Source organism: Arachis stenosperma, chromosome 1 (assembly GCF_014773155.1).
Source record: "Arachis stenosperma cultivar V10309 chromosome 1, arast.V10309.gnm1.PFL2, whole genome shotgun sequence".
Taxonomy (NCBI): domain Eukaryota; kingdom Viridiplantae; phylum Streptophyta; class Magnoliopsida; order Fabales; family Fabaceae; genus Arachis; species Arachis stenosperma.
In genome coordinates, this window is record NC_080377.1 from 117,435,660 (window position 1) to 117,447,671 (window position 12,012).

Consider the following 12,012-nt stretch of genomic DNA (forward strand, 5'->3'; position numbering starts at 1 on the left):
TTATTTATTATAAAGCTTTCTTCTCATTATAATGTTAGTTCATTTACGTGATTATTATTCTCTTGTGTTGCTCAGTTGGTAATAATGCTAGATTTAAAATACCTCTATTTGCTAAATAATTAGGTAAAATTATGTGAAGCTTTTTTAGCATGTTTTGCTACACGAGTTAACTTTGGAAAGAAATTTGATTATAGGGTGACAGAGCTCTTCCCCCAAATTTTGTTTCAACTCATGGAAAAGGATTAGGGCCAATATTGTATGTCATTGACGAGTTAGATAACTGTTTATCGTTGGAGGTGATCAGAAAGGATGATCAGTTGCTCATAAATGAGTACTCATTTGAATTGATTAGAACTTTTTATCTTATCGATAGAGTGGCATCTGTTCAATTTAGGTATGTTGGTTTTGAAATTTTTTTATTTCATTGTGCGATAAGGACAACCAACCCATTCAAGTTCACCTTGATCCTGACTGCTATGTTCCTGAGCTAATGGACCCAGAGACACTTGATAATGTATCAAGAGTCTTCCACATAAAGTATACTAGGATGGAAGAGGACTCATCAGCTGATGTGATTGTTCTATCTGGGTCTGAACCATCGGATGATCAGTTTTCATCAGATGGTGATGAAGACAATGATCAAGATGGGCCACTGGTAGGGGATAATCCACATAATCCGATAGATTTGTCTAGTGGCAGCAGTTTATCATTGGAAGTTGATTAACACATTAACGTGTCAAATGAATTGGCTGATCCTAGGTAATGCTAGATGTAACTTTTTTCCTTGTGTTTTGGATTTTAATATCATGGGATAGCTTGCTATTTTTTACTGTGGTGACTAATATTCATATTATTCTGAATTAGATATGCTCCAGAGGTTTCTTATGAAAAGAAGATCACAGCTTCGGATCTCGGACAATCTAGATTGGTAACTTGATCTTAAAAGAGTGTTTTCTTTTTTTTTCTGCAATCTTATTGGATGTTCTTCCTAAATCTATTATTCATTGTGTATGAAAATATTATGTTTATGTTAACTATGAATTATTCGTTGCAGTATTTGGCTTCAAAATTTGCTGTGTATCTTAAACCATCTGGAGATGGTTCGATTTGGACGATCACCGGTCCAGATTCCAATGTAGAGAAGAATGTGTTCTTTTTTCACTTACTGAATAGTGGAGGAAGAGGTACAGAATAGAAATTTGGGGTCGGGTGGAGTGAATGTTGTAGAATATACAATTTAAAGGAGGGTGATAGAATTACTTTGAAACTCAGCTCGATAGCTAACCGCCAGATAGAGTTATCGATTCAACGATGTTAGGCATCCTATGTATAACTCTATTTGATGGATATTTTGAATTATATGTTAAGTTGGCTTGGACGTGTTTTATTTTTTGTTTAATGAACAAATTTATATATGTTATATATATTTTGTTTTGCTATCAGTAAGTATCTTGACGTTATGTGTTCTTAAGATAATACGTAATAGTAAACTACATCTCTGTTGGACGTTTTTTCTGTTTTTTTTAGTGTCTACCAATTGTTTGAATATTTTATTATCTTTTATTATCTTACAAAATATGTTATACTATTTATTGACATATTGAATAATTGTTGTAATCTTTTTTTTATTTGTGTAATGATAATTTTGTAATTATCCAAAATTAATACAACATATTTATTTTTATAGAATACATTTTAGTTATATTTTTAGTATTTTTCTTTTAAAAATGTTTAAATTTCGTGAAGCCCGTGCATTGCACGGGTTATCACGCTAGTGTATATATATATATAAGATGTGATAATCGAAACCGGAGAATCCTCGCTAGAATCATTGTCAGTATCCAAGTTAGGTTTGCAGGGAAAAAAAAAACAAGGAAGGAGAAGGAATACCATCAATGCATGGGTAAAGTAGTGTAATTAAATATGATTGTTTGTGGTGACTTTAGATCGATTGAATAAATTTTACTTTCATGCAAATAATGTACAAAGAAAATTTAAGTAAAATTAGTGTAACTGATATTAATTTTGTTATACACTTATACGGCATGGTTTGCAAATTATTGATTAGATAATAATGATGAATATTTAATAGCCACCAACAATATATTTGAATTTTTACAGAATAACAGGAAAAATTGAACTAACCTCTCATTTATCACTTTAAAACGTAAACTAAATCACAGTCATAGATATCGAAGTGTGGTTAGTTTATCAGCATATCACAATAAAACACAAAATTAGTACAATATGTAATATCACTGACATGATTTCATGAATAAAGAGAAGATGGGCCCTTTACCCAAACAACTGAGCCTAAGTAATACCTTATATATCTATACAACACCTTTAATGTAAAACTAAAATGACAAGAAGTGACTACCACCATAACTAACAATGTTTAACCTATAAATTAACTAAATCTTCAAATGTTGTTGCCACAGTGCTAATGCTGATGAATGTTTCTGTCTAGTCTAGACAATACCACGTTGGCAAAATTGGAGGAGGTTGCTTCCACCAAGTTGTGATCACATAACTAACTTTCCTTTATTTATTTACAATACTATCAGCAATGACCAATATCATCTTGCATTGCATGTAATGATATCTTTTTCATTTCATCGTATTCAAGAAAAGAAAGGCTATTATACACCTAAACATATTCTGTAATGATCTCTGACAAACCTCCTCCAAAACCGGCACCTGAATGTCTATGCTTCTCGGCACAGCATTCCTTCATGTAACTCTTGCAGCATCCCCCATACCCTCTCTTGTTTAGACTAATACAAGCATGCACAATTGTGGAATCTCTGCATTCTTTTGTAGATCCCTCATTGCTGCTACAGCATGAACTAATGACTTGTGCCTCGTTTGAGCTCTCGCAATCACACGCCACTGGAAGTTCTTTGCATTTGTCCGAGCAACCATCGCAGCACAAATCGTTTTCTTCCTCTTCCATGCAGCAGCCGTGCTTTGAGGCCGATTCGACATCATCATCTATGTCAATAGTTATTTCACTTGTCCCTGCCTTCTCAATTTCAGAATGGGAACCTGAATTTCGATCCGGGTTGTGACCTTTTGGATTTTCACAACCATGGATCATGTGATTGTGAGAACTATGTGATGATTCCTGTTCATGAGTAGCTATGTCAGTCTCTTTGTGGCAGTGCTCTGTCCCATGGCAATGAGAACTATGTAATGCACCATTGTTTTCTGCATTTGGAATAACATTGTGCGTTTCTGAACGACAATGGTCTTCAATATGATCATGCTTCTGATGACCCTTACAATGTTCGTGACTTCCCATGACATTATGATGCTTGACACTTCCATCTAATCTTGAATCCGAAGGGCAGGGTTCATTCTTTGAGGAACAGGTCTCAGAGGCACACTTCTGAGGCAGAGACACCTGTTTTGTCTCCTCTGAGCCACAATGCTTATGGCTATGATGTTTATGTTGATGTAGTTGTTCATGGTGGTGGTGATTGTGATGGTGATGATGATGAGAGGATTTTCCATGATGATGATCATGATGGTGAGAGGAGTCACCATCGGTTCCACCACATACATCTTTCTGGACATGAACTTCAGGGGAAGGTCTACAACATTTTCCTCCGTGCTTGTGTTCACCATGCTTGTGCCCTCCATGTTTGTGTGTTCCATCATGGTCATGATTTCCATGCTTGTGTTCTCCATGATTGTGTTCTCCATGATTATGTTCTCCTCTAAGGAGTAACATGCTGTTCAAGATGACAACCAAACATGTTCCAACATCAGCAAGAACCGCAGCCCAAACAAGTGGATGACCACCAATGGCCAAACCAATAATTGCAGCCTTGGTAATCACAGACAAAAAGATATTCTGTATCACTTTCCTGTGCGACTTTTTTGCAAGCTTAATCACTTCCGGAATCTTCCTAAGGTCATTTGACATAAGAATTATGTTCCCAGTCTCAGTAGCCAGTGCAGAACCTGAAATCCCCATTGAGATTCCTATATCAGCCGTAGCTAACGCCGGCGCATCATTCAAACCGTCTCCAACCATTGCTGTTGGCCCTTCCTTCTTGAATTCTGTGATGATCTTTAACTTGTCTTCTGGCAAAAGTTCTGCATGGACCAACTCCAGAGCATTCCCTAGCTGTAAGATGAAATTCAAATTACTTCTGCCACTCTTATCATTTATCTGTGAGGTTCTATGATTCTTGCAACATTAAAAATTAGTCCAATTCATCTGTCATAGAGTATAATTTAAGTCCACTAGGTTTTACATTTTTAAAATATAAGAAATGACACTATTAAATGATGTACAACCGTATAAAATTAAAATCACAAACCTGTTCCTGTGCTTGCATTGCAGCCCCTTGACTGTCTCCAGTGAGCATAGCGGTTTTGATTCCCAATGACTTGAGCTGAGCTATTGCCTCCGGAACACCGGTTCGACAAGCATCTGATAGAGAGAAGAATCCAACTGGGGTTGCTCCACAGTATATGTATCCTGTGGTCTTTCCTATTTGACCACGCATTGCAGGCACTATGAAACAAAATCATCACAACGAATACTCACTTTAGTTCCACAAAGCTGGAAACAGAATATTGAAATGAGTTCTGCAACTTGTAATATCAAAGTAAATATGAGAAAGGCATTCACCTGTTTCTGAGCCAGCTCTAGTTGCAATTTTTTTGTTTCCAACGTAAACAGGTCTCTCTTCAATTTTTCCATATATTCCTTCTCCAGGAAAATTTTCGAATTCTGTAACATTTTCTGGGTTTGGTTCAATGGAGAGAGACCTTCCATAATCAACAATAGCTGCTGCCAATGGATGGCTTGACTTACTCTCAATACTTGACACCCTGAAACATTTTAATTTGTTAAAGCTAGCATATCTTAGATTCCGACATTCCGTATATCTATATATGTTTTTAGTCCTTTAATGTGTCATTTTGCTTTTGATTTTGGTCCCTCTAAAATTTTTGTTTTGGTCTAGTCCCTCTTTTTTCTATTATTAAGATCTTAGTCATATCATCTAGATTTAATGTTAAGTTACGATATTATAGGAATCAAGTAAATTTCAGAAAATATAGGGACTAAAGTCAAAATAACCTATTTTACACGGGCTAAAGACATAAGCCTTAAATATATCATTTGTGACTTGTCTTTAACATATATATAAAATAAATTCACATCTCCAAGAAAGATGGAGAAAGAGGAGGGTCCTCACCAGTAAAGCAATGTGTTCAAATCAATGTCATCTGAAAGAGAGACAAAATTTGTCACCACAAACTCCCCCTTTGTTATGGTACCAGTTTTGTCGAAAGCCATGACCTTAATTTTTGCAAGTGTTTCAAGATAATCACCACCTTTGATGAGAAGACCAGACGTAGCTGCTTTTGTGTAGGCACAAAAAGTAGCAACTGGTGTTGAAAGAATAAGTGCACATGGGCATGCACTTACTAAGACAACAAGTGCAAAGTGAAGCCAGTGTTTCTTGTCGTGTACTTTCAATACAATTGGGATCACCGCTACTAGTGCTGATATGATTACAACAGCTGAAAATAATAACATTAAAATGTAAGGCCAATGAAACTGAATTCATTTTTTATTTTTTAGCCACATTCACAACCAGAAACACCATTCATTCAGGAAAAGATTTATCAATGGATGTGAATTCTTTTTCATACTTTCTATTTTTCCTTTAAAAATCAAATTCATGGCCCCCAAAAAAAGCAACTTCATAATCAAAATTTCTGAAGAAGTTTTTTTTTTTAAAAAAAAGTAATACAATGGTTTAATTAAGAAAATTAAGAGTAGGAAAGTTTTTACTTCGTCCAGTGCATTGAAGAGTTAAAATTTGTACATTTTTAAACAAACTCTTTCTTTTTCGTAGTTAGGTAAACCCATACAGCAATTCTTAGTCTGATTTAACCGGTTACCAAACATGCTATGCTCTAAAGACTACACTTGTTACTCTCAGCATCAGCATTTTTGTCATAGCTTGACCTTACTGTCCTTCATGGCTTTAGTAAGAGACATGTAATAAATAAAGAATTAACTAATCAAGGGCGTGCACACAAAGTGTGGCAAATATTGAAATGCATGTGAAAATGACATTTTATCTTTTCACTTAACAAGCCTTTGATAGTAACAGCATAGTATTAAAAGTGTGTTCAAATATGAGCACTTAAACATTATTAAAATAAAAAGCTGAAAATTGTAATTAACTAACCAGGGGTGTAAAATTTGGCAAATTTGTCAATCAATCTCTGAGTGCTGGTTTTGCTGTTTTGAGCTTCTTCCACAAGCTTTGCCATTTTAGCCACAACACAATCCTCAGCCAATGCAGTAGTTTTAACACTAACATAACCTTTGTATAACCAATCACAAAATGACATTAGCATAAACAATTTGACAAAGTACCAAAAATACAGGTACCAATGAGTAATAATATGACAAATAGTAACTCAGAGTTAGAAACTTCACCATTTAAGTTAATGGTCCCAGCCCAAACAGTTGAGTCTTTTTGTTTTGCTACTGGGAATGATTCCCCTGTCAAAGTTTTTTCATCAACCTCACAGGTTCCATCAACAACCACACCATCAATTGGGATCACTTCCCCTGCCTTCACTGCTAAGATCGTGTTGACTTTGACCTCATCAGCATCAACAACCTCTCCTGTTTCAGCTATCACTGCTTTTTGAGGAGCTATGTTCATCAGTGATGACATAACCGCATTTGCCTGAATCCATATAAATTTTAAAAATGAGAAGCTTTAGAGTGATTTTTGAGAACATTTAGACAAAGTACCCTGATTTTGATGCTTGAGGATTGCTGTCTTTAACTTTTCACCCTACTTGTGACATCTTTGGAAGACTTACCTCCAAAATATGGGGACGGTGAGGACAATTCTTTTTTTTTTTTTTTTTTTCCGTTTCAACGTCTCTATATCTTCTGTCCTAGAATACTCAAGGATATTATGGGACCTTTCTTATGGAAGTTCCATTTTTTACTTTGATCAATGGTCCCTACAGCTATCTAATAGGAGAAGCATAACTACTACATTTTGATTAAGGCTTTACAACATAACATGAACATGGTCCATTCATATTTAGCATGGAAAGGATACAACAATGGTCTGAGTTATCTAATAAGAAACATCACAAAGTATGGGTCCACTAATATTAAGCATGAAAAAGAAATGAAACAAGTACCTTGTGGCTTGCCCTGGATTCAAGCCATTCAGCAATAGAGAAGAGAAAAACTATTGTTCCTGCCTCCAAATAATCATTCATAGCAATTGTCCCAATAACTGTTAAACAATAATAACAATGACCATCAGCCTCACCTAACCTTAACTGAATCTTCCTTGTAAGAATTCAAGTTAATGATGCAGGTCTACAAAGATTAATGTTTTAGCCCATGTGGAAGTAATCAAGTTGAAACAAACACAGATTTTCGTTGGTAGTTGTGATGATATCACTTATAATACATAGTTATTGATAGGCATTTCACCACTAGAGATTTAGTTTTTCAATATTTTTAATATTAAAACATTATCCTATTTAAGTTGAGAAAAAAAGTTTAAGGCAAAAGAAAATTTGATTCTCATCAATCATAATGCATAAAAAAGTATGTCAACTTTTTTCAAAAAATAGAAAAGATGTGATTTCAATATCTTGATTGAAGTTGGGTCTCAATAAGAGTATAAAAGTCAATAAAAAATTGTAAATAGAAATAAGATATTGTCTATAGTTGCACATAGTTGCATATTAAAAAATCAATTGTCATGTAAAAAAATCACATGTATTTTGATTCCACTCCTACTGGTCCTCACTTTCCATTCCACAATTCACAAAAAGACATTACAATATACTTCTTTTCTTATCTGCTTATTCAGAAAATTTGGTAGAGTGCCGCTCATAGTCATAGTTAAGGTCATATTTGTTTGTTTCACGTCACTTTAGCAACTTTATCCACCATTCCACCAATACTGAAAGTAGAAAGTTACATCTTCCGCAGAGCACTAACTATTTTAGTAGGATCTGACTCTACTGATAAGAAAATTAACCAATATAAATTACCATTGTGTGTATGTGTGTAATTTACTATAATATTTAATTTTATCTTATGTAATTTTAAATTATTAATGAAAAACATTGCACTTCATTTTTTAAAATAGGTGAAACTATATTTGGCTGGCATGCGGGTTTTATGATCAAACGGCAACTTTTATTATTTGTTTGTTTTTCCTTCCAGGGGAAGGCAGTTACGCAAGGATAAATGTACAGCTAGATATTTATTTACTTATTTTTAGTGAACAATCATTGAATTATTCCAAACAAGGAAAAAGTAACAGAAGTGTATGATGTGAGTTTATTTAACGTTAATAAAAAAAAAAAAAGCATTATTTGATCCAACATTTAACAACAAAGTCCGGGCAGCAAAACAAATTAATTGAAAAGCAATATGATAGTGCAATATAAATTAATTTAAAGGCAAAAGTAGTAAATGATTTTGATTTACCTGCTGTGATCATGAGAATGTTAATGTCAAGTCTAAGGTTCTGGATGGAGACAATGGCCTTCCGGGCGATCGGAAATATACCAGCAGCAACCGCTCCGAGAGCGAGATACTGCAATGGATGGTACACAAACTTGAGCAAGGAAAGCAAAAGTAGCAAACCACACACAATTGAGTATAGGCTTGGCCATTGCTTTTGGTGCTTTTGGTCCCCATACACTCTGACATTTGCTTCTAGTCTTGCTTGATTAAGAGCCTTGACTGTCACCATAAATAAAATCATCAAATAAGCTTTTATTTTATGATTGCGATTTTAGTGTATTGTTAATATTTGAAAAAAAAATATTACAGAAATATTTAACTCCATTCATTACTTTGACTTTACTAGGGTGTAGTCTGTAAGAAAAAAATTGAGTCTAGTTAATATATATATATAGTATAAAATTATCTTATATTGTTAGTCAATTAAATTCATGAAATTGAAAAAAAAAAGGCTACAACATTGTACATAATTGGAAGACAATGTTAATGGATTACAACACAACACAACAGAGCACAGAACGAACACATCCTCGTAAGTAAAGATAAAAGGGATCAAAAGGTAAAAAAGAAAACCGCCTAACTTTATTTATGCCTTCATAGTGGATTATTCGTATAGATAGCTTATATTTAATGTCAATGTCTACCGACATTATATTCACACTCCTTAAAGTATGGTTGCAGTAACAGTTAAGACCAAGATTTCGGGGGAAAAAAATCTATCTTAGTATATTGTAAAAAAAAAAAAAGTTACTTAATAATGCACCAATTTTGGTTAGGAGACAAAATTACATTCATCTTCTATTCACAAAATATAAATATTTTATACTCGATAAAAAAAAAAGCAAAACTTGTTCAATTGATATTTGTTTCTGTGTGATAAATGTATGTAATGACTATGAATAATGCGTGACGTTGTTGATACTAACACGGAACAGTTCAAGCCAAGGAAACTATTGTGCGGTGCTCATCTTCATTTATGGGAGAAAGAAAGAAAGAAAGAAAAATATTATATATTTATTTATATTATGTATGAGAAAGCACGTTAGAAGATGGCAAAAGCAACCCTCTTTTTTTTTTTCTCTTCCCACTAAATGTTGCCCTACCACAAATGATATCATAAATCTAGAAAGTAGAAACCAATGAAATAATTAAGTATTGTGATCCTGTCATCATAGCAGAAAGAAAATATTCCTTTCCCCTGTTTTTTTTTTTTAAAATAAACGATTTTAATTCTTAACTCGATGTATCATGAAATAAACGTATACTAATTATTTAAAAATGAGAAATAAATGAATAACGTGGGGTGGTCACATGGGTTATGCTAAATTAATTTTTTTTAAAAAAATCTAAAAAATTAATATTTTTATTAAAATTTAACCAATATTTAATTAATAAAAAATATATATAACTCTCATATTATTAAATTTAATCTCACACTATTAAAATTCTAATAATAATTAATTAATTAATAACTACACAACACAAAAAATTTTAAAAAAAAGGAACGTACATAAACAGTATGATGATTGCGAAAGGAATAAATCAGAGACCAGTTAGTTATTAACTTATTATTATATATACATATATTTGACTGAGAGCAGATAACTAAAATGGTTTTTTAAATATATAAACGTGAATAATTAATAATAACGAGATACACACATACACTGAACAAAAGAATAATTTAATTTTCATAAATCAGTAGTAAAATTTTAAACTAATTACTAAAAAATTATTTAAATATATAAATCTATTTAAGATAACTGTGTATTAAAATTAAAAACGAATAAAACATGAAGCATGTATTATAATAAATAAATTTAAAACAACATTAAAGAGTATGTTTAATTTGCGTTTTTTTTTGTAAGTATTTTTTTTAGGACAAAAAATATTAAAAAATAAAACGAAAACGAACACGCAAATTAAAGAGACACTTATATTTCCGGTGATGAAAAAAATGCAGGAAAAAGGTGACGTGGCAATGGAAGAAGAAGAAGAAGAAGAAAAACGTACCAATTTGGAGCTGAGAAATGATGAGAGAGTCATGGATAACAATAACAGTACGAGTTGGTACAATGACCGAAACCTCCTTCACTCCTTGCAAAGGTTTGAGTATGTTCTCTATGAGCGGCACCTCCGACGAGCAGCACAATCCCATCACATCGAAGTAGCTCTTCTCCCACTTCTTCTTCCCCTCCTCATTCTCCATTTCTCTCAAATTACGCTACCACCAGCTGCAAAAGTCGATAATTATTCAGCAATTGAATCTTGCAGAGAAATTTAGGGGAAAAGGAAAAGGGAAAAGGAGAGATCCAGGGAGATAGATGTATTTATATATATATATATAGTGCTCTATATCTTAGAAGCTACGATATTTATTAATTAATTGAATTATTGGAGTAATTAAATTAAATTAGTAGAAGGAAGCGTGTTTCATGTGTGTGGTTGTGAACAAGATAAACATGATCCGGAGTTGGAAATAGGAAGAGACACGCCTCAGAATCAGAATCAGAGAGAAGAGAAAGCAGAAAGCACCCTTCACCTTTCTACTTCTTGTGTTGAGGGAGGGTTGGTGTGTGAGTTATGGGAAAGGGCCCCTATGAGAGTATAAATAGGAAAGAGTGCCACTGCTACTATGCCATTCATTAAAAAGAAGTTAGGGGGCGTACCCAATCATTTTCTTTTTAATATCGGTAGGTGAAAAATAAGAGATGTAAATAAAGTGAACAATAATTAATAGATCATATTTCAGGTTTAAAATAGGAATTATATTTAATTAATTTAAAATATAAATTTTAAAATTAAAATGATTTTTTTAACTTATTATTTACGTTTGTTTTAGACATAAAATATATGACAATGAAAAGAGCATGTTCCAACTTCTTTAAAGTTTCAATTTTGGTTTTGTTAATTTTTATTATGAATGCAGAAGTGATTTTATACTCAAAATTATGGTTTACAAGAAGCAACAATTTTTACTAATAGACTTTTAGCTATTGACACTCAACATTTATTTTTTTTTACCAACTCTATTTTTAATACATGTTATTGTATCATTTATGAAATTTTTATTTTTTAATTATTTATTATTTTTCTTTTTTATTAATTTTTTATTTAATATTATATATTTTTATAATTATAATTTTTTTGTATTATATTTATCATTATATTTTTATAATATGATTTATTGATCATATTAAGTAAAGTAAATTAAACAAACAAAAATTAATCATAAATAATAATAACAGAAAAAAATTATAACGTACTAAAAAAATATTAAAAATATACAATATAAAAAATATATCAAAAGAAGAATAAAAAAATAAACATGCATAAAAAAAGCATTATAATTTAATTTTATGTCTTTTTTAGTAATTATCTATCTAAAAGTGATTTTAACTAATATTATTCAAATAATATTTATTTTATCAAAATTAATTTTGGTAACAAGTTACCAA

The 12,012-nt window shown here is 32.3% G+C and overlaps 1 protein-coding gene across 2 annotated transcripts; it reads right to left on the reverse strand.

Moving 5' to 3' along the window:
• Positions 1 to 2,190: 2,190 nt before the first annotated feature.
• Positions 2,191 to 11,205, reverse strand: LOC130967673 (putative inactive cadmium/zinc-transporting ATPase HMA3). 2 transcript variants are annotated; one of them, XM_057892643.1, is made up of 10 exons: positions 11,097 to 11,205; positions 10,568 to 10,788; positions 8,516 to 8,773; positions 7,204 to 7,301; positions 6,476 to 6,731; positions 6,222 to 6,359; positions 5,217 to 5,544; positions 4,646 to 4,848; positions 4,332 to 4,528; positions 2,191 to 4,135 (listed from the first exon to the last, which is right to left on the reverse strand). In XM_057892643.1, the coding sequence occupies exons 2-10, from the start codon at positions 10,761 to 10,763 to the stop codon at positions 2,651 to 2,653; spliced, it is 3,159 nt and encodes a 1,052-aa protein (XP_057748626.1). In that variant the 5' UTR covers positions 10,764 to 10,788; positions 11,097 to 11,205; the 3' UTR covers positions 2,191 to 2,650. The 2 variants fall into 2 exon arrangements, with proteins under 2 accessions (XP_057748626.1, XP_057748635.1); XM_057892652.1 differs by lacking the exon at positions 11,097 to 11,205 and adding an exon at positions 11,050 to 11,070.
• Positions 11,206 to 12,012: the final 807 nt, after the last annotated feature.

Excerpts from the sequence above, each read along its gene's own strand:
- LOC130967673 (XM_057892643.1), bottom strand. The coding sequence starts at position 10,763 with ATGGAGAATGAGGAGGGGAAGAAGAAGTGGGAGAAGAGCTACTTCGAT. Across the intron at positions 7,302-8,515 it reads CATTCTCATGATCACAGCAG|TTATTGGGACAATTGCTATG; the intron begins GTAAATCAAAAT and ends ATTGTTTAACAG. Across the intron at positions 6,732-7,203 it reads AATCCAGGGCAAGCCACAAG|GCAAATGCGGTTATGTCATC; the intron begins GTACTTGTTTCA and ends ATATGGATTCAG.